The 24,007-nt window shown below is 35.3% G+C and overlaps 1 protein-coding gene across 1 annotated transcript; it reads right to left on the reverse strand.

Annotated features, from left to right (window-relative positions):
• Positions 1-20,704: 20,704 nt before the first annotated feature.
• Positions 20,705-22,364, reverse strand: LOC104596359 (F-box protein At3g07870-like). The gene has a single exon (XM_010257460.3). It carries the CDS (start codon positions 22,261-22,263, stop codon positions 20,917-20,919), a length of 1,347 nt encoding a protein of 448 aa, XP_010255762.1. The 5' UTR covers positions 22,264-22,364; the 3' UTR covers positions 20,705-20,916.
• Between the last annotated feature and the right edge of the window lie 1,643 nt (positions 22,365-24,007).

Consider the following 24,007-nt stretch of genomic DNA (forward strand, 5'->3'; position numbering starts at 1 on the left):
ACCCGGTGACTAGGTCAAATGGGTCAATGGTTGAACCGAACGGGTTAGACAGTTCTTGACCAAGTCAACGATTTTGGACTGCTTGATGAAATTGGACCTAGAGTCTTGATCGGGTGATGGTTCGAACAGTTCAATTGGCCAAGTCACTGGTTTTTCCATTTTGATTTTGAGTTTTCTCATTTATGTGATTCTTTTTTAGGACCCTTCTTTTTAAGTTGTAATAGCAAAAATAATTACAACTCCAATGAAGAAATCGAAAAATCGATGCAAGAGATGAGAGATTAAGCACCGATCTTATATTAGAAATCTAAGATACAAATGAAGCAAACAATATACAATTTGAGAGAAATTTAGAGAGATGTAAGAAGAGGGCAAACAGTATTGTAGCGGCAGTGATGATGAACATAGATAGCCACTAGTGGCGGTTCCTTCTTCTTCTTCTTCTCTTTATTTTTTCTCACTTATCAACTTTAATAAGCCACCTCATTCACAAAGTTTCACACTCCCCTCTCATAATAATGTATATATACGATGGACCAAGGTTTTTAAAATCAGATTGGACAGGGAACCATTATGGAGACCAATTCCTGGGTTGAATGGTTTGATTGTTTGATTCACACGAACAACCTGTTTTGACTTAAAAAACCCAAAAAATAATAAAAATAATAAAAAAGGCCAAAACCGTTGTCCAAGTCGATGGTTCAACTGCTTGAGTCAGTGGATCGCTGACCAAATCCAAGGTTTTTAGCCAAAAAGCGATTTTAGGGTGAAACGAAATCGATTACCTAACCAGTTTCTAGTTTTTCCAATCTGGTCCAATTTTCAAAACCATGCAGTTGACTTTAACCTAACCCTAATCTAACAGTCAAAATAAAAAGTTGCATTATATTTTACATCTTACCAATTTGACCCACTCAAATTGGACAATTGAATCGTTGACCCGAAAACAAAAAGCCAAAGTGTTCCACAATCTTATTCATATTTTTAATAGTCGTGTAAATATAGAATTATAGATACACTTGATTTTTTTTTTAATTTTTTTGTATTTTTGTGTATAAAAATAATTATGATATGCTACACTTACTTTTTGTTTAGTATGATAATTATATGATATTATACATGCACCTGAATGTTTTTTTTTTTGCAAAATTTAGGTATTTTTTCTTTTTGCATTTGTATATTTTATTAATTTCTATTATTTATTTCTGACATTAAAGGTTAACACATTTAACCCAAAATTTGAACTATTTATTATTAAATTTTATATTTCATTTTTTGTCAGTTCTAAATTATGCTTTCATTTTCATTATTAATAAAAACAATTCTCGTTTATTACACTTAATTTTTAATTTAATTAAAAATATCATAAATGTGTAATTTTTCTATACTTTTTGTAACTTTCTATATTTATTTATATTTTAAAAATTTTATTATTTAATTATGACTTCATAAGTTGATTAATTTAATTCGGATGGTTGAATTGCTTAGCCACCACTTGGATAAAGAATGGTTTTGTTTTTTAGTGAGTTTTAAAATATATGGGTTTATATTGTTAAAAATATTGACATAGATCTAATTAATAGCATTTATTAGTGAAAAATAACTTAAAAAATAGAATTTAATAAGAGAATATGGGATTTAATACATTAAGTATAAGACTTAATGAAAGGGAATTAAATGAGGTGGAAAGTAATAATTGTAGTTACATTTTTAACCCTTACAAATAGAGATGGATTAAAGACACAAATATGGTTATTTTAGTAGCCATTAAAGTTGACATTAAAACTATAATAAAATGATATTTATACCCTTTCTCAAATAGGGAAATATAGGGTAATTTTAGTCCAAAAAAGTTTCACTCTGCATTCACATTTTTACATATAGTATAGATATTAAGGGAAATTTATGATACCAGAAGATACACGATGTCCACCCATGCTTAAATTAACTTGCATTAGAGTTAATTTTGTTTAGGCCAAGGTGCAATTGAAGCCAAAGGGCCCATGAAATTAAAGTAGAAGTATTGATGAATATGAGTCAAGCTAATTCTAAGACATTTGATTATCAGTTCGGGACCTGTTTTGAGTGGTGTTGGCTGTTTTGAACCGACTAGACCGGAACCGATTATATATACCTAATATATTTTACATATTTTGTTATTTTACATGTAACAACATTGTGATGTTAGGCAGGTTTAAAACCTAAAATCGTTTTCATTTTCCTATTAGTCACATGTACTAATTATAGGTTATTGAATAAAATAATTTTTCTTATAAAAAAAATATAGGTCTTAAGTATTAATAGGGTTTTTTGTTTAATCAGGTCCAATCGGATTAGACCCGATTGTCCTGATTACTAAATGGTTTTGTACCAGTTTTGAAATAAGAGAACTGATGGAATCTGATTTGGTTCCGATATTATCGATTTTAACAATCGGTTCAAAACAGTTCTACCTTGTTTTGAACCAGACCCGGACCGTTGACAGCTCTACTTTTAATGCCCATTTGGGAGGGTTTTTGGGACCTAGCTTTCGGCATTTTGAGCTAGGCCCCACACGGAAATGCCAAAAGTTGTGTTTTAAAAATCACAAAAGCCAACATGAGCTTTCCAAACGCCCAACCCACTACTCAAATATGGAGCTACTTTGAATAGCTTCTCCAAAACAATAATGCTCAACCATCGCAACTCAATACACTCAATGCACCCTAAACGAAGAAGCCCTCCCACGGATTGCAAACTTTGTAACGAGTGTTAATTGAAAAAGTATGAATCCTCACACATAACACCCCCATAAAAAGTTTAAATCAAGGTTTTAAAATCCGATCAAGAAAGGGAATCACTTTGGCCGCCAGTTTTCGGGTCAGTGATTTGATCATCTTGGTCAAACGGTTCAAACGTTTTAATAGTATTTCATCCTACCAAGATGGTAGATGAATATAAATGATGTTAAGAGATGGGGGTGAGAATGAGAATAAAGAGAGAACACTATCGACTCAGATAGAGAAAAAAAGAAGGTTGGAGAAAGAAAGAGACTTGAAGAAGAAAGGAGGAAAATGAATAGGTGTGGTTGTGTGGGTGACCTGTGCGAGTGATGGTGATGGTGACGGTGACCTGTAGTAGCAATAGATCTCTCTCCCAGATCTGTTATCTTGTCTCTAAGATCTCTTTCACATATCTCATCTATCAGATCTCTCTCTCTCATATATGATATATCCCTTGGATCTCTCTCTCTCATATATATGATTTATTCCTTGGATCTCTCTCTCTCTAATCTCAGATCTTGATCTCGCTTCCCTCTATTTTCTTCTCTTTTTTGTTATTTTATTTATTTTTTATTTTAAATAAGGTATATTAGATTGCAAATCATTGTTCGGGTCGAACGATTTAATGGTCAGACCATATGGGTCAACAATGTGTTGACCAATTGAATAATTTTTAATAAAATAGTGGTTCACCACTAAAATGGAACTGATACCTTGACCAATTTCCAGGTCAAACGAACCAACCGTCCAATTCAACGACAATTTTAAAGCATCAATGAGTATCAATTAATATGCTTATTTTTTTCAAATTAATTTAATTTATTAATTCAACTTGGGATTCTAAGCCAACGGCTCAGTTTGAAAGGAGTACAAATACATACAAAATAATATAAAATATAAGATTTTGTACTCTACATATTTGTATTTGTACTCCTTCCAAACTGAGCTAAAGGAGAATTGGGGGCCTAGGACTAATTGTTGTGGATGGAAGACATAAAGCCTTAGTCACAAAACTTTAATTGTTGGTATTTTTGTACTCTCAGCAAAACACCTCTCTAGAAAGCAATTTTTGGACAATGGAGAGGAAAAGTTAATATTCTTGTGTTTGGACTACTAGTATGCTGAAATGTAGGTAAGTCATTGTCAATGGTAGCAAATGGATAATTGGAGATGGCTGGTCTGTGGAGGCCATTCACGCACCATGGGTTCCTCATAACAAGGGTTAGCTGAATCCATTAACTCAAGTAATAAGGAGGGGAATCTCAAAGTGGTGCAATTTATTGACCATATATGAAACAAGGCAGTGGAGAAGGGAGATACTGAGACAACATTTTCAAGAAAATATCAAAATACAGTTCAAAGAATGTTAAATATCCCACTCCCTCACCCTGGAACTTTTGCTACCGATTGTCTTGCATGGTTTTACACCCCCACATATGAGATCAAATCAGCCCCCCTACAAGGTTTCCCCTCACAACGTCCCACAGCACATCTCCGTCGTGTATTGGGAACATCATCAAGAAGTGTCCCCAATATTGAGTATTCAGGTGGAGCTGCTTCACACTAGGAAATCCTTGAGGCATTCATTGGTTAGAGGTGTGGTAGAACAAAAAGTGCCTACCTTAGTCTTCTATCATTTGATGGTTCATCTCAATAAATCAGTTTTGATAGAAGTACTAGTGTTGTAGATGATCTGATCCCCATTGACAACCACTCTAGCCACGAAGTTTGGGCTGTAACAGAGATCAATTGATAAAAAAATAATAATAATAATAATAATAATAACGTTGATGGAACTGCTGGAACTATGGTAAACATATTTACTCACGATTTATTCCTCTTCCTTGTAGCATATCATTGGTGGAGGCGATGGCATTCTTTCTTGGGATCAAATTTGCTATTGAAGGTGATGCTTTACAAGTAACAAAAATCTTCTGTTGGTGTTGGTGGAGTCTATGATTCCACCGTGGCGCATTCATACAATGATTGCAAGCTACAGCCTACAGGAGTCTTCTCACAAGCCTTCAGTTAATCTCAATCAACCAACCATGTTAAGTGAATTGCAAGTCAAGTGGCTCACTATTTGGCTCGACTTCTTGTGATTTCTTCCAGAGTTTGTACTTAGGCGATAGGGGTGGCCATGAGCCGAGCCTAATAAAGCTCGGTTTGTGAGGCTCACAAGCCGAGTTCGAATAGTTACATACATATAATAATAATAATAATAATAATAATAATAATAATAAATATTATATATATAATATTTTTATTTTTATATATAATAATAACTAATTACTATAATTCTTAATTTTTAAATATCAAATGAAAAATATTTTTATGTATATTTTTTTTATTTTTATAAAACATTTTTCTTAAGTTGAACTCGAGCTTACGAGCTTTTGACTCAAGCCAAGCTCAAACTCAAGGTTGTAGCTTGAATTGAGCTCGAGCCTCATACTACCTTGACAAGCTGAACTCGAATAACTAGCTATTCGGCTCGACTCGGTTTGAATCCACCCCAACTAGGCAAATAGCCTGAATTTCATTGCTAACTCTCTAGCCGTTGATATTTCAATGAGATGAACGAATTTTGTGCTTTAGCACTTTCAAAAAAAATGTTTATTCAATTAACTCCCATTTGCTCTATGCATTAACTCTCACCATTGACTCTCGCCCCTTTCAACAACTCACGCCACTAATATCCTCTCCGCTCTCTCTCAATAATTCCATTAACTCTCTATACTATACCTAATAAATCTAATCTTATGGTTACAAAAACTTAAAAGGATATATCTATAAGTTAAAAACAATAGATCTACCAACATGACATGCTTTAATCACTTATTATAACCATTAGTTTTAAAGTTCAATTTATATTGTATGCTTATAAACAAGTGGCCGATCAGATTTCCTAATCACTTTCTCTACCTGTGCCTTACCCATAATACACAATGGCGATGTGTGGTTGGTTGCAATTCGGGGCGGGTAGAGAGTAGTGGGCAGGAAATCTGGTTTGTATCAACAAATTAAAAAAAAAAATGATTGTTATAATTTATATTTATAAATGTAAGCAATAGTTATATTATTTTCCTAATAATTAAAATATACACGTTTATCAATTTTTTGCCCACCTCACTCTAACTAACCCAACGATATTCCAACCCACTTGGGATTTCTTACTCACTTTTCCTATCCACATCCACTCTCTACCCGTTGTGAATTGGAGGCACACATCTTTATTATGAACTGAGAGATGTATAGCTCCAATTCATGATGGATAGAGAGTGGGTAGGAAATGTAGGCTCTATTTCAACCACCATCTTTATTTCCCCATCAGAAGTTATGGTGGATCTTAGCCATTTTCTTGCACATAATTTTAGGGAGCAAATGGGCTTTGCCTCTATTGTCAACAAATAATTGAGTAATTTTGTATTGGACCTACCAAAGTCAGTAGGAATATCCCAGGACAAATGGGCTTTTCAACTTTCTTTAGGACAGTTTTTGCAATCATTCTTCAATTTATGATATAAATTAGAGTTGAAGAATTTTTTTTTTTAAATTACTGGAAGTTAACCTACTGACCAAAAGATCTACCATCCTTGTTAATTGCATCCATGATTTTTTCTTCCCTTTGGGTCTGATTTGGTGAATATGTACAAATGATTTGTATAAAATCATTGCATAAAAATGACATTCAGAGCAAATGAGCAATATGTAGGGAGACAACCTATTGCCTTATCTAAGGCTCTAGCTAGTAATGTATTACATAATCCACATTCCACAACTTATTATAAGAAAGATCATTCAACTCTATGGTATGTCTTCATTGTATTTGGCTTAACCATTTGCTATTTGTGTGCTTCAAAAAGTATAATATCTCATGAGTAATAAGAATGTTGTTACTTGTTATATATATCATTATATAGGATGGATGTACTTTGATTTGAGATAATGATTTGGATCAAACCAATGCAGATTTCTGATTTCCACAGCAGAATTATAAGCATTAAAAAGGTCAAAAATCCACACTTTATGCACCCATATCCGCCCGTGAATTGGCATCAATTCCGAGCTGGCACCTATCCCAAATGTACTTTGAGCCTACAAATTCTGACCCTGAGTTGAATCGTCATTCTCCCTTAAAACTTTCATTCATAAACCCAAATTGAAAAAAAAAAAAAAAAACTCTTGACTACATTAAGGATGTCACACCCCACAATGCTTCAATGTTTTTTTTTAAGAATTTAACAAATCATTTATCCCGGAAGCCTTGTTTGGAGTCATTTGGAAGAGGAATTTCCTCGGTAGCTTGAGCATCACCACCCACCACATTTCCTATAACACTAGCAACTCTCATGAATAGACCAACTATCTTCAAATCCAAAAGGTTTTCTAATTTTCTCCAAGACTGAGATTGCATTAAGCAAAACTAATTGATGGTTCAAACCTCCAAACACTAAATTGATTACTCTCACTTCTTCAAACAAAGTCCTCATCCAATTCTTGTTTCAAAGATAAGTTTATATTTTTAACATTGACTTAAAGGCCGGAAGCATCCTCCCAAACATGATAGTCAAATAATCAGGTAAACCGTTAGTTTGAAGGGAAGATGCAAACCTTAATGATGTTGTCTGAATCGAAGTGGACGCACAATAGATAAATCCTGCCAATTTGGATGAGGCAAGGTGAAAGGTGAGTAGACTGTAAAATGGATCTCATGCCTTCCTTCATTGGGATATTTTGGGGGTCGGCCCGTAACGACCCATGGCCCGAGCCTGCATAGGCTAGTGCCATAGGTCTGGGTCGGGCGGGCTACAGGCCGTGCCACGAGCTTGGGCTCGGCCTTGGGCTAGGGCCAAACCGGGCCAAAAAGCCCAAACTTTTTTTGTTGTTTTTTGACATTTTGATTTTTTTTCATTTTTTTTCTAAGTAAAACTAAAATACTTAATTTTCCTTTGGAAACGAATTGAAAAAAAAATCTAATAAGGAAATAAAAAATACTTACCAAAATACAAAATGGACAAAAAATTGAAAAAAATAGAAATTTTATTTCATTTAAAATATAAAAAAAATTACAAATTGCAAATAAAAAATTACATTATTGAAAAAATAACAAATAATTTAAATAAAACTGAAAAAAAACTACCCCATCTCCTTGACTTCAATCATCCGCTATTCTACTTCATCAGGTATAGTAGTGTCATGCCCTTCTTTGTCTTGTAATTTATCCTCAACATCCAACAAATCTTTAAAGTATATGTCTTTTTCTTGTTTCTCATGGAAAGGAAAATGTCTGCCCAAGTGGCCAATACCACCCTTGGTACTGAAGCTAAAGTCAATCTTACATTTTTGGCAAGTGGCTCTTTTTCCCTTCCTCTCAACCTCCTCTCTTTTAAATACTTTCCAAATTGGGCTAGAGAACTTACCGTTGGGAAATTGGTTTTAGGAGGAGGAGCCAATCATTTTTTTTAATTCTAAAAAAATAAAAATTAATTTAATTGCACTTACCCGGATGTTGGATGGTTGGATTACCGATTCAGAATCTCAACTTGATTTCAACAATTGAAGCCTAAAGGCCAAAGCCTCCTAAATTGGTAAAATTGCTAAGTGTATGACACTATGACAATATGAGATAAGAGACTAAGAGAGTATGAGATAATGAGAATAAAGAATTGAGAAGAGAATTCAAAATTACTGAATTATGAGAATGGTGGAGGATAGGACAATTTATGGGAACTGAAAATAATTCAATTGCCCCAAATACCCTAAAAATTAGTAGTTTTTTAATTGTTGGGAGGGGTATTTTGGTTATTATAAAGTCATTTATCGCTTTACCCAAATGCCCTCAAAGTCCCAAACTAGTTGTTATATTATAGGATATATAGCTGTAGAGGGGCATTAATGTCTTTTCCCTCCCCAAAAGCCAAAATACATAAATACCCCCTGTATACCTATTTATAGACTTATAGTTGTTGATTGAGGGGTATTTCTATAAAGACCCCCTAAAAAAAGCTAAAACTAGTCGTTTGGGGGGGTCCCCCAAGGGCCCTAATGGCTAGTTTTCTTGGACGGGGTTGCACTCGGCCAGTTGCGGGCCCATGGGCCGGGCCATTCCATGTCGTGCTACGAGTTGGGCCATACTGGAACGTGGGCCATGAGGTGGACCTGAAACCTCCGACCGAGCATGGCCCACATGATCGTGTTGTGCTTGGCATGGCCCGCGTGCCATCATGTTGGCCCGTGCTGAGTTGCAAGCAACATGGCCCGATTTATAGCTCTAACTATTAAGGGTGAGGTGGTTTGGGCCGAGGAAGGTAGAGGAAATAGAAGAGCAAGAGGGCTGAAAAGCGTGAGAAATTAGAAATCTTGAGGAGAGATGTCTTTAAATAACCAAGTGCCATGGTGCACTCAGACTAGTCCCTTGTGGGGCTTAAGGGACGAGATCACCCGCCAAGGTCTTTGGATGGCTTTGTATTCCCCGATGGGGATGCTTATCAGTGAGATAGATCACCCATCACGCTTCCTTCCAAGGTTCTCGCTTGTTGGATCATCTGCTAACCTCGATACATTGTATATTAGCCCGCTAACGTGGCCCAAAGAGATCAATTGAGCATGGAACATGACAATAGCCACGTGGCAACTTCAACCGGCTGAGACACGACCCGAACACTTACAATACTGATTATATTTCCATCTTGATGTGCTCAATCCTTCATTCAAGGAGCAATATTAAACTCAAAAGGTTACATTATGAGTATTTCAGTATTTGAAGAAATGTTGGGACGAAATAAAATGGGCCAATTGCCAATTGCATATATAGATCTATGTGGCACCACCAACTTGGAATAAAGTGAGCATCCACTATCGGTTGAAAATCAAATGCATCATCCAACTTGTTATGGGCTGTGCAGCCTAAGCTGGACTTTCTAGGTTGGGCTGAGAATGATGAATTTAGAGGAATGAGATCTGCTCCTCACACATGGGGCACCTCACAGGCACATCCACCATGCATTGGGAACATCTCCCGTGAATAATAACTTATAAGTACAGGAGATGTTTCTAATGCATGGTAGGATGTGCGTGTGAGGTCGGTGTGAGGCGCCCTATATGAGAAGCAAATCCGGTCTCGAATTTAGATTAACTTCCCATAGATTAGGAACATCTCCTAATACTTGTTATGGGGAATTGTTCCCAATGCACAGTTGGGATGTGGTACGAGGCATGTGCCGGACGTGTTCTATGGGGAGGACATCTGAATTTGAAAATGATCACCCCCTAAACCCCATTAAACAATGCAAATTTCATACACTTTATTTAAATCAACATGATCTGAAACAATCTTATCCAATTATATTTAAGTACATATGCATAAAAGTAATATGCATCTATAAACAAAGTTGATTTGTATGTTTATAATCAGGAATTATAGTTTAAAGTGTCGCAGAAATTATTTTCAAGTAATTTTATTTATGATATACAACATTATTTTATCTTATTTACATGGTGTTTGGAAGCGTGGGCACTTTTTGGGACCGATTTTCAAGAAAAAAGCGCCCATGCTTCCAAGACCCGTTTTTCACAAAAAAACGCTTCTACCACGTAGGCAATGAGCAACATTATGTTGTTTGGTAAGGTGATTTTCATCACCGTTTTTCATGTATGTGCTGACAAGTAAGCACGACATCGGGGGAGTCTGCATGCCCAATTTTTTAATAATCGGCTGAACCAAACAATGAAATACATGGACGTTTGTTGAAATGCCTATCTGGATCCGACGTGGCATCATTTTTTTGAAAAATGGCCACGGTTGCAAACATCCCCTTAATTAATAACGTATATTGTTTTAATGATTTTACATTTGATTCATTAATAATAAAAATCAATTGTGGTGCATTTTGAATATTTGTTGTACATTAAATCAAAATTTCAACCAATCATATTAAACATGTCACATGGTCTATTTACTTTTCTTTGATTCATGTTTCACAATATGTATTTACCACTAAAACTTTAATAACACTAAAAATTCAATTGTAATGTATAACTTTATCCCTATTTTGTTTTTCCTTTTTTGCTTAATGGTGCAGTTTATGTAGATTTTGCATTAATAGTATAAGTCAACCTTAACAAATTTCCTTGCAATTAATCGCTCGAATTTGTTAATGTTTTATTTGATAGAAAAATAAGAGAAACAAAATGTTGAGGGAAAGTGGCTAATTTGTTAAGAACTTCATCTCCAGTTGGCAAAGGGCTAAAGGCTGGGTTCTAGCTACCAATAACCTTCTGAAAAAAAGATTACGGAGGTTAATTACTCCTAATACTTTCGATTTAGTTGACTACTCCCCTCTTATGTTGATTGTGGAGGATGATGAATTCTGACTAATGGAACATCCCTCCCAAGTTCAATAACCTTTTGAAATTCCTTGTATCACCTTATTGCTTTATAATTTCATATCGTTAGAACGATTGGAAAAGATACCTTTCCTTCTTCCAGTTTATATCAACCGTGACAGTGTGGTGTGGGTGTTTGGCATCAACACGTTTTCAAACGATTCCTTTTAGTCACGTGGTTATAGACTTATAGTGCCACATCAGCAAATAAATGGAATCACTTGAAGAATAATCGCCTTTCGAAAGTTGTTTTTCAAAAAAAAAAACAGTCAAAAAAACACTTATGCCTCTGTAATCCCAATTTCACTTTTTAGCCGCTACATTCACCGACCAAATCCAGTCTCGTTGAGCAAGGTAAATGCCACCATAATCATTATTTTTTCGTGTTTTCCGTTATTTTCCTTATATATGGCTATTGAATTTTTTATGTCATTTGTTATTTTTAAACTTTTATCTTTTAATTGGTTATGTTATTTATATTTTTCAATCCTATTTAACAATATTTTTTAGGATAAATTTTTTAAACTACCCTTACGATTTAGTTAATTGACTAATTCTATCCTTATTGTTTATATATTGTCTTAAAATAATTTTTAAGTTTTTTTTTGACAATTGACTAATTCTCTCCTCGGTTAGTGTTCCCTCACAATTCACTCATATGCCACACTACATGACTAACATATTTTAGAAAATGATAGTAATACCCTCAAACTCGTATCTATCATTGTGATCTTCCTCACTAGTATCTTGGGTATATCTTTGCCAGTGATTCTGCTTTTGTCTCTACATGTCAAAGATGTAACACCGGAAGATCCTGAATTCCTGATGTTGTTGTTGTTGGAAGATTAGTCACTATTACAATCAAAACCACCAGGTGTCTCAGATTTCGGCGGGTGCGAAGAACAGAAGCTCGAAGAAGACTAAAAGGTTTTTTGATCCACATACACACACATAGAGGAGGTGAGAAAGTGAGAAGTGAGGAGCAGCGTTAGCCCAATCGAAAAGCAAGTTGCAATGGAAACCTTTCACCCTCTTTCACTTGCCCTATTTCGCCACCGTCGTAGTATTCAAACCGAAAAGCAACAACTATGTGTATCGGTAGCTCTAATAACTACCAAAAAAGTCAAATTTCACAACCCTAACTCCTTTAATCGAATAAACTGAGCCCATATCTTGCAAATAATAAAAAACAGAGACGATCAATAACATCATTCAAGCAATCGACATATATTCGAAAGTATAAGCCAAATAGAAATAAATGCATTGTAGACAAGTCGGTTTAAAGAATACCTCACCAGACTCTTCTTTCTCTTCCTTCTTTGACTCAACCGTAGTAGGTGCAGCAGCAGCTCCGGCACCAACGACACCACTGGTAGAAACAACAACAGTGACACCATTGTCCGAAGGAACCAGGGCAAGCTTCTCCCTACCAGAGGAGATGAACTCGGTAATGTCCTTTCCCTTGATTTTGGTAAGAAGGAGTTTTATTCTATCATCTTCTGTTTTTTCCCAAACTACAAAATGAAAAGAAATAAAAAAAACAAAAAATTAGAATGGAGATGAAGATGCAAAAACCCAACTCCAGATCTATAAAAAACCCATATTCAAATACATGATCCCACTATCCCAAGGTGGTTTTAAGGTCATCGGCGAAGGGTTGGAGGTTTCTACCCAAGACAACGAGCAAGTTCGCAACAATGACCTTCATCTCGGTTTCCGGTAGACAAGAGAAGAGAGGCGAGCAAATTACACAAATCTAAGGTTAACCCTTCTTGAAATATCTTCAAAAGAAATATAAAGAAACTAGAATGCAATGTTCTATGTTCAAGCAATCTTTCACTCTTGTTTTCCTATCTCTAGTTCTATCTCTCTCTCTCTCACACACACTCTTGGATGGGGGAAGTTATAGGAGAGACATCGGCTGAAAACCCTTTTTTTTGTGAAGATTTAGTATTTGAGATTAGTGGGATTTGAATCCTTTAGATCGTTTAGACATAGTGTTATGATCTTTCAGTGAGTCAGAAAAGCCACCGGAAATGAGAATGGGTCGAGGCTGAACGGTTGCACACTTGCACTGACTTGTAAATTTTCATCAAATAGAGTTTTTTTTTTAAATTTGAGGAATAATAGAGGGTAAATTTGATATTTTATTTTTTAGTTACTATTTAATGACAAGTCAATTCTCAGAAAACTTGGGGGTACTTTAAGACAATATGTAACAATAAGGGTAGAGTTAGTCAATTAGCTAAACCAAAAGGGTAGTTTAAGAAATTTTCCCTATTTTCTAACGCATATTTGCTTTTAGTGCAATATTTTAACAAAATATTTTAAAATCTTATTATTAATTTGTGCATATTAATGGTATTTCAATCTATACTATATATAAAAGTGGAGATGTAGCGTGAAAGTTTTTTTGGACTAAAATTATCCTCTATTTCTTTGTTTGAGAAAGGGTATAAAAGTCATTTTATTACAATTTTAATGACTAATAAAATGCTCATATTTCTATATTTAAAGGTTGAAAATGTAACTTTAATTATTACATTCCACCTCATCTAATCCCTTCTCATTAAGTCTTATAATTAAGGTATTAATTCCTATTTTCTCTTATTAAATCTTATATTTAAATTATTTTTCACTAATAAATGCTACTAATTAAACCTATGTCAATATTTTTTAACAATATAAACTCATATATTTTAAAATTGACTCAAAAACAAAACCATTCTTTATCTAAGTGGTGGCTAAGTAATTCAACCACCCGAATCAAATTGATCAACTTATGAAGTCATAATTAGGTAATAATTTTTTTAAATATAAATACATATAGAAAATTAAGAAAAATTACACATTTATGAAATTTTTATTAATGAAATTTAAAAATAATAACAAAAAATATTTTATTTTACTATTTGGCAAAGTTCAATAGTTCAATTTTGGGGTCAAACATGTTAACCATTAATGCCATAAATAAATAATAAAATTTAATAAAATATAAAAGTAAAAAATAAAAAACATAAGTTTTGCAAAAAAAAAAAAACATTTCAACACATGTATAATATCATATTAAACAAAAAGTAAATGCGACATATCAAAATTATTTTTACACAGAGAAATAAAAAATATAAAAAGTTGAACACATCTATAATTTTATATTTAGACTACTATTAAAAATATGAATAAGATTGTGAAACCTTCTTTTGACTAAAATACTCATTTTTAAATTTAGTCCATGTATAATTGTGATGCTTAAATTATAAATTGAATTGCAACTTTTCACCTCATTCAATTTTCCTATTTAAATCTTACATTTTTTTTGGTAAATGAATAGAAACAAGATACACCAAAAAGAATAAAACATTATAAAAAGAAATGTCTAGCCAAACAGATAAGCCTATCAATGATACTTGAAATTTCACAATTCGATCTGATTATCACATATTTAGATGAGGCATTTATATAATCAGATTTGGATTTTGCAATATGCATTAAATTAATAATAAAAAACAAGAAATAAAAATAAAAATTTGAAAAACATAAAGCTTATAAAAAAACTTTGAATACATTATTATTATTATCATTTTTATATCTAGAATTGTTATATAGAAAGCACGTGCATATTATCAATATTAGTAAATGTCTAAAATCTATAGTCGTTACGTTGGGATGGTCCTACACATCATGCATTTAAAATTGTGTTTCATGGTAGATATCAGTAAAAAAAAAAACGCCTGAGCAGAAACACCTTGGCACCAAATGCATTTTAAAAACAAAAAATCTATGCTGTTGAGGCATACAACAAAGCCAAACAAACGGTCCAAAAGCGTTTCTCAACCTTTTGCAACTCTCCGAAAAAATGCAATGCTGTGAAACGCTATGATGCCAAATACTATGAATATATAATATCCCTGAAAAGCGTTCACATGTGAGATATTTAAGGAATCATGGGCTAAGCAAATGCAATCTGTCGTTGAATAAGAATAATTTTTCAGCTTTCTGTAAACATGTTTTTGCCTTGTGATAGTTGGTCTATCATGACTATGACCCTAGCTAGAAGTGAAAGACCAGACATCTCGATCTCATATTCCCTGACATAGAAAATTACATACTGGTGCTGTTGTGCAAAGGTTACTCAGAAGTCAAGAATCAACAGTAGTGGGTAGGCGGTAGACCGAACAATGAGAGGGAAAAAAGAAAAGAGTAGAACCAACATAGAGACATGAGTGCCGAACCCCATTCCATTACGGCTGCTTTTTCTCTTGACAATTGACGTTTTCTTATTTGCTTTTTATGATATAGATAATTTATCTTCGTTCCTTGTCATCCTGCTGTGATTAAATGGAACGACTTTATTTTTATAGATTGACCATTCAAAACCTCCCCTACCTTCACTGACCATGTCCAAAACTTCCCCTCAACTTAAGATACCTCCAGGAAACCCCTTAGAAGGTTTTATGAATTACATATACAGAACAATGTATAGTTAACCCATAAATAAGCAAAAAAAAAAAATCACATTAATCTGGCTCTCCAACTGTAATCTAAAACCTAAGCATTGAACTGGATCACCTAAATAGTAGCACAAATCTAGGTTGACCGGTACCATACATTTAATGTACCAAGGACCTAGAATTGATCTGTCCTCAAGCATACATACATATGGAGGGTACCCAGTGAATGATGAATAGAGTAATAATTTATGCTAATTGATATACTCTCTGATACACATCTAGAAATTGGGGAAAGTTTTAGACACTGTCACTAAAGTCAAGGGGAGTTTTAGATAATCTCCCATCAACTTGTAAGTAGATCTGGATAGCAAAACACTGAGATTTCAGTCTATTGGTTGCCATAAATGCACAACTGCACATATTTCTTCTGACTAAGGCAAAACATTTCCAGTTCTGTTCCTCAGAAATAAAAGAGGAAACGAAAGTGTGATGGTGCGGTGGACTGGTGATGATGCTCAATAATACGAAATGGATAGAAAATTCTGTACCAGCTTGGTTAGAGATATTGACTAGTGAGTAGAATTATTTTCCAACTTGTAAAGTCCTATACTGGAACTTATGTTGCTCTTCGCTTTTGTCAGTATTTTGAATCACTGCAGTTTGTGATGCCTTTCATGCTCTCAACACATCATCCCCATGCACAAAATTTGTATGCAAAATGCAGGCTATCAGGAAGGCATTTGTCTCCAAGAACAATCATAAATCTAGAATATTAGTTAATCATTTGGTAGCTTAAAACAACTCTAAACTGTAATACAATCATTTTAGTGATAATTCCAATTTAAATAAGGCATTCATGGATCCAAATAACTTGAAATTATGCATTTTGGTAAGAACATTTCAAGACACTTTATTATTTAATTTTCCCCCTTTATAGCAGAGCAAAATGAGAGAATTAAAATGTTAGGAAATACTATTTCAAGAAGCATGCATATTATTCAGAAACCTTGTTCTTCAATTTGGCAAGGGCTATCAGGAATACCAACCTTAGAAGCAAGGGATCAAAAAAAGCAAGGCTTACAGAAGATATTTTTGTTAAAAAAAAAGAAAAGAAATTTATTAAAATAAAAAAAAAAAACAGAGAAATACAAAGGAAGGTGACTAGAAGTCACCCAAGAGAACAAAAACAGAACTACACCTCCAAAAGACAACTCTAGCATCTATAAATCAAAACAGCCAATCACCAGACACAAAGAACAAATACCAACAAACCACCCCTTCTGAACAAGAACAAGATACAACAGCACCCTACATCAACAGAACAAAAGTGCCCAACTCTCCACATGCTTAATTAGAAACCCTTGGAATTCTGTAAGGCTTAAGATCACCAAGATGAAGCAGAACTAAGTTACATTTAAGAACCAACTCAGCAGAACCTAGATGACTACCATACTATTGGAATTCCGTAAGCCCTACACAAGCAGAATTTGAGAGCATAACATAGCCCCTCTTGGAACTCCAACCCAAAATACGAAATTTGAAATACCGTGTCTCAAGTTCAAGACTTCAAGTTCCATCAATCTGAGAATATCCTAGAACCCAACAAGGCAGTACTCAGATCGATGAGAAAAAAGTGATGATCAACCAGTTTCTTGTTGTTCAGATGCAAAAACCAACTAGCTACGTTCTATTCCAATCAAAAAATGAAACAAGTGTTATATAAATGTTGAACTGTTTGTTAGTTTCTATTCTTTATGGTAGGCAAGCTTTCTCTACATATGGAAAATACTTTTTATAAGAAAATGATATCTGGGTCCAGCATGTGCCTATATACCTCTTTTATTTATCTACCCTAAACCATTCTAGTCAGACCATCTGCTATTACTTCACCACTTGCCCCATTTATTTAGGTTGAATAAATAGTGATTCATTTCAGATTTGTGAATATGTGAAACAAAAGTAGAATTCAGAAAAGAAACAAATACAAGCAAATCATTTCCAAATTCCAATGCATGCAAACCCAACCCCTTTTTTGTTTAGTATTTGAAAATAGGGCAATGCTTACAGGCCTTGTCCCTCACATATATCTTAACTCACAAGAGTGAAAAATGTTGAAAATACAAAATTACTCCAATAGAAAAGAAAGCTCAAGGAAGATAATTGAATGAAGCTCACAAGACTGACTACCAAAATATCATCATCATCACCCAAGCCATGTCCCAACTAGATGGGGTCAACTACACGAATCCTGTTTTGACATTCCATTCTGTTTAGTGCCATCCATTGATTAGCTACCACAACATACAGGACAGATTTGATTGACTATGAAAGGCAGCCAAGACCAAAAGAGATTTTATTCCAACATACCAAGCATAATAACAGCATGAAGTTGTGTGACTACTGTCAGCATGTGTTCCTTGAATACATGCAAGAAGGCTGCCAGTAATGAAATAATATGATTCTAACTAACAAAAAAGTAAACTGAATCCAAGAGTGCAATAAAGCTAGGACTGCATGGCAAAAGATAGAACCAGAACTAAATCCACATCACTAAAATGCAAGTGAATAAGATTTGAGTCCAGAATAACAGGTCATAAATCAGTAAAAGATCTGAATAGATTCTAACATTAAGACAACTAATAACAATAATTTAAACAAGGGCTAGGATGCACATGATGGTCACCTACAAAAAGAGAAGCTAAGAAAGCATGTATTATGCAAAGAGAACAAGTAAAAATATCAGAGACATTTACCAGTTGAGAGTTGCAATTAAACCAGGATGCAACAAGCTAGTCCATTAAGCAGAATTCCTACAAGCTAGTCCTCTTTTGTACTCTAATCCAACAAATAAATCAGATAACCATAACAATATAGCAGATTACATGAAGGAGGACTCACTAAACCAATCATATGAACGTGACCCCACAAATAAATTGACTGTAAAAAAGATATGTATATATATATATATATACATCGACTCATAATTGTCAAGGTGATACCTAGGCTACAAGTAGGGTTGTCAATGGGTCAGGTCCAATCCAATGGACCCGAACCGAATGGGCTGGCTCTGGTTCCAAGATTCGTTATCGATGGGTTGGCTCCGGTTCCTGATCCATTTTATCGGTTCAGAACCGGTTCTACTAAATCCCATACTGACCTAGACCCAACCAGACCCATATATACCGGGTTCATTATGATTGGCTCCATCGGGTCAGACCCGATTGTCCCGAGAACCAATCAGTTCAGTTCTGGTTCCTTAATATATCTTGCTGGGCCAGTTCCAGTTCTACCTAGACCCAACCCATTGACAACCCTAACAACAAGGCACTCTTGGAGGGTCACCTCGCCCAAGTGCCCAAGTGCCTAGCCAATATGTATAAAGTATTTTTGTATTTTTTTTATGATATTTATAATATTAGAAAGGATATTACTACACTAAATTATTCATTTTGAGGGTTTATGACATTTTATAATTCTTATACTAGTTGCTTTTGATTATTTTCTTATTTGTCAGTTTAGGTTTTATAATTCTTCCTTTTATTCTCATAAATATGTTGATTTTCATTGTTTTTATATGAGATCTATACTTATTTCATGAGGATCATGGTAATTATTAATCAAAGATTATTGCTGATTAGTGATTACTATGACACCTAGGGAATTATCCAAGGATTTATAATTTTTTATAAGAAATCCACCGCCTAGGCAACTAGGCAACAAGGTGCCTCCCCTATCACCTAGGTTCGCTTTGGTAGCTAGAACCTTGTAAACTATGGTAAAGTTATGCAATAGGGAGGGCCTCTAGTCACCTGCATGGGTGTTGCCTAGGCAATGTATTAAAAAATCTAAATCTTAGGGTAATGCTTGAGGTTCCATAGCAACCGCCAACCAGTAATAATATCTAACTAATAATAACCAATAATCTTCATCAAACAGGTATAACATCCATATCAAAATATAGAAAATCAATGTATTCATGAGAAGAAAGAAAGAAAGCTTAGAAGAAGAAAGAAAAGGGGTGGAAGAAGAAGGGCTTACAATAAAAAAGGAACAGAGGTGGAGCCAATGAGGTCCCTAGAAAAAGAAGAAACAAAAGAGGTGAAGAAGAAAAGGCATACCTCAGTTGCCCTTGTGTGACAATCAAACCCTAACAAGTAAGAAAATAATAAAAAAGAAACTAGTATATGAATTATGAAAATATTATAAACCCACAAAATGACTAATGTAGTGTCATAATGTCTAGTTTAATATTACAATCTAACAAAAAATTAATATATATATATATATATATACAGTACCTTATACGAAAACAACCAGGCACTTGGGCAACCACCTTCCATGGGCACCTTGTCGTCTAGGTGTCACCTTGACAACTCTGTATTGATCATGACAAAGAGAATCCTGATCATTCTATCATATTGATTTACTTATTTTTTGTTTTCTTTTTTTTTTCTTTCTCATTTATTCTATTTGGGGGTTGGAGGCTGGGGTTAGGTAGACAAATGTTTTCAACCTGTCCTTACCCTAGACGGTTGGACCAGTTGACCCATTATCCAGACAGGATCCCAGGTCCATTTAACTCCTAAACCATTTTCTTGGACAAAAAATTGACAGGATCATGGTAACCTGGCCAATCGAACTACTCACCTGGTCAGCAGGTCACTTGTTAGACATTATATCTCTTTTTCTATATTTTTAGCCATTTCCATCTTTAATGACAAACTGGCAATTTTCAAATTCATTGCATTTATTTTTGTTTAATATGGTGAACATACAAGATAGGAGATATGCCCAATTAATGCAAAATTTCTGTGTTCTTACATTTTTTTATCTATTTTCACATTTTCATTATACGATTTATGACATCATAAATTGACCCATTTGACCCAGACAGTTGAACCATTTTTATCTAGTACATCTTCAAGATGGAGTCCTACCTACAATGTACACTAACAGCTTTTATTAATCACGGTTGCTATCTACAGTACCGATTACTGAAATCATCAAAAAGAATGAAATGAAATGACCAGAAGAGAACTCTAGTTGTTGTTTGACCGATTGGGTATTTAACAAATGACAGTTGATTTAATTTGACAAGGAACATTAAGAGAAACCAATATCATACCGAGTGAACGAGTTCTTACATTTTCTTAATCAAGAACCAGGCTGTACGTAATAATCAAACATTAGATTACAACTGCATTCGAAACGGAGATAGATAATCTGTCATACAGAACAAACAGCAGAATGCCAAAACACGTAAATACAAGTCCATGTAGTAAATCGCCTAAGATAGATCACTTTTCTCCCGGTACTTACTCCTCCGCACCGTTGTTGGTCCAGAGTGAAACAAGGCTCTGGACATAAGTATGTGTTGGGTGCATAATCCAATTTGGTAGATCATGTATCGCGAGATGTCTAACCATTTTAGTGTTTGGATTGTAACAAAACAATCTCTTGATTGTGTGCTCTAGTAGTATTTCACCGTTCTTCAACAGGCACAGTAGTTGAAGATAATTCATAGGTGGGAATACTGCTCCTCGTTGGATGACAAATTGTTTAGTCCATGACTCCTTGACTCCATATTCTTTCATCACCCAAACCACAAGACTTCCCCCATCATCAGGGGCATAAGCTAAAGAAAGGCAGCCTTCTAACACAACAAGTGAGGCACAACCCTTCTCTCGACTTGGGTTAAGTTCAGAAGGAGGATCCAGAACTCGAAACTCTTCATCCCCAACATCAAAATAGACGATTAAATAAATCCCCGATCCAAGGTGATAACCAGACAACCAATGTATAGCTCCGTTGACAAGCGAACTTGGAGAGGCCCAAAGCAGGAACTCTGTATCTTCCAACCTTCGCCACGACTTGGAGCCAAGGGTATAGACTTCGACTTTGGTTTGATAAGAGCCGGTCAAAGGATTAGTTCCAGTGAAAAGTGTTCTTACGACCTTGTACTCATCAGTGGCGGGATGGTAACCGAATGCATAATCAGCTCTGGAAGTGTGTGCGATGCAAGGTTCCGGAAGCATCGTGCATTCTCTAGTGATGGGATTGAAAATGTAGATATCGGGATCACTCGGCAAACTGAAGCCACGCGCTACACATACCAAACCATTGCACGAACCCAATATGGAAAAAGGATTCGGTGAACCAGAGGAAAGGAAGGGCAACTCTATGGTTACTGCCTCACAGCCCTCTTCGTTGAGATCAAAAAGATAAAGAACACGATTTCCATTAACATGGAAATTGAGGATGAGATTAAGGTCTGCGGTTCCATTATCACGGAAATTGAAGATAAGACTAGGGTTTCTGTGCTGGGATGCTCGAGCGAGGTGCATTTTAGCGAGACGGGGATCGCGTACCAAAGTGAGCCAGGATTTGCATACGCACCTGCATTGAAGGAGAAACCTAGCGGGAAGTCTTGAGAGGATCTCGAGGAGGATATCGTAAGGGAGGTTCATCAGCTTCCCTCTTCTTTGCCCTTCCTTCCTCTCTTTCCCCATCGCCGCCTTCTCCAAACCAAAACCCTCTAATTGCAGACCTGAATTCTGATGATGATCCATGGCAGCATGCCCTAGACCTTGCTGTTGCAGGGCTCCAGGCTCCAGGCTCCAGGCTCCAGGGAGTGTCGACCCTCTCCCCTCACTTCCACTCATTCAACGACGACGACCATTTTTTCTTTTCTTTTTTTTTTTTTTTTTTGGATCCAGATTTGTTTGTTTGTTTCTTTGTTTTTAACCCCAGTTTCAGAACTCAGCACAGGTAGGTCTGGCTCCCGGCCCCGGGATGCTTACTTGCGTGGGCCCCACCCCAAGCTTTTCAGCCTTTATGGACCTCGAAACTCGGCCTCCCCAAAGCTAGGGTTCCGCTACATGACCCTACCTATTTCTCTGCTGACATGGCGTTCAATCCACACCGTCCATCCAAAACCAAAATATCTTCTGCTCTGCAAAACGGGGGAAATTCCTTTTTTTTTTTTTTGCTTTTCTTGGAAAATAGGATATTCAACAGAAAATCGAAAACGATTTATTTTTCTTCAAACGTGAATTGTTCATTTATTCCTCCTCATAAATATACAGGTGCCATAATAAATAAATTTGATTGGAACCAGGAGGACCACTCGCAGGAGACGCATTGGGATTTTTCCTATTCTCAAGCCAACAAGGCAATAAACACGTTCTCATTGGCTCCCCACAGAACATCACAGCACGTAATCTGGCATAATACAATTGTTACAGGGAGATGTTTACAATGCACCGTGGGGATGTGGTGTGTTCTATGGGAGTCGATGAAAATTCAGTTCCAACAACCTTCTAACAACTTGAATGTATTCACAAATCACAACAAAATAACTTTTTAACATATTTACATTGATTCGGGATCTGTTACCCACAAGTTGTTCTTACACCCATACCCACAGAGCACCACCACCATGTATTGGGAACATTTCCAATGCACAGTTGTCATATCCGGTAGGTAGAGTAACTGATCCAAACTCATTCACATCTCACTATGGCAGTTCCAGTTTCATGGTCAGATATTGGAAAAGCATTTTATTGTGAGCACATTCAGATTCCTCAACATGACATTGGGATTCAGCAATGGATGAGATGTACAGTGTCAGATGTGTTGAATCATATTTTGTTGGCAGGAGATCTAAACTGATTGGACCAACCCTCATTTTAGAAAACGACTAATAGAAAATCAGAAGAAAAAAAAAAAAAAGTCATTTTCTTACGACCGTTGGTCACTTTCTGGAAAATGTTTGATTTCCATTGTCTTTTTATTTTTTAATCTTTCATTTTGAACTCATGAGATGATATTATAATAGAATAAATACCCATTTTCAATCCTGAGGTCGTTTTCAAGGTCAGACCATCCGCTACAACTATATTAATCAATCAATTTATTCCATTCATTTCTGTTTTACTGGGCATTTTTAGAATGTGATGGAAACTAAAGGTTCTGTTTGTTTGTTTTTTGCAGTGCAAACCTGAATTGGATGCAAAATTTGCACCTGATTCAGCTCTGCATATGATCTACACTTTTAACCCCATGCAAAATTTGCACTTTTTGATTTTTTTTTAATTTTTATCTCATTGTTAGTTGTTGCCCATTGGTGGTGCTGATATTGCCCTACTTTCCTCTTACATTGATTCTCTCTCGTGTAAAGTGAGCACTATATCATTTTCTTTTCCCTCTTATTCCTTTCAAACAATAACTTCCTGCTCCATTCTCTTTCTAGGATCGACCACATCATTTTACTTCTCACCAGCAAAAAGAATAGAAGAAAAGTCAAATCCGAAGCAAAACTAAACCAGACATTCAGCCCATTTGCACTCCCATGCATTTACCCCAATGCAAAAGAAATTTGTTAAGCAAACAAACGGAGCCTAAGAA

This window comes from Nelumbo nucifera, chromosome 1 (genome assembly GCF_055504915.1).
Source record: "Nelumbo nucifera cultivar China Antique chromosome 1, China Antique-T2T, whole genome shotgun sequence".
NCBI classification, from domain to species: domain Eukaryota; kingdom Viridiplantae; phylum Streptophyta; class Magnoliopsida; order Proteales; family Nelumbonaceae; genus Nelumbo; species Nelumbo nucifera.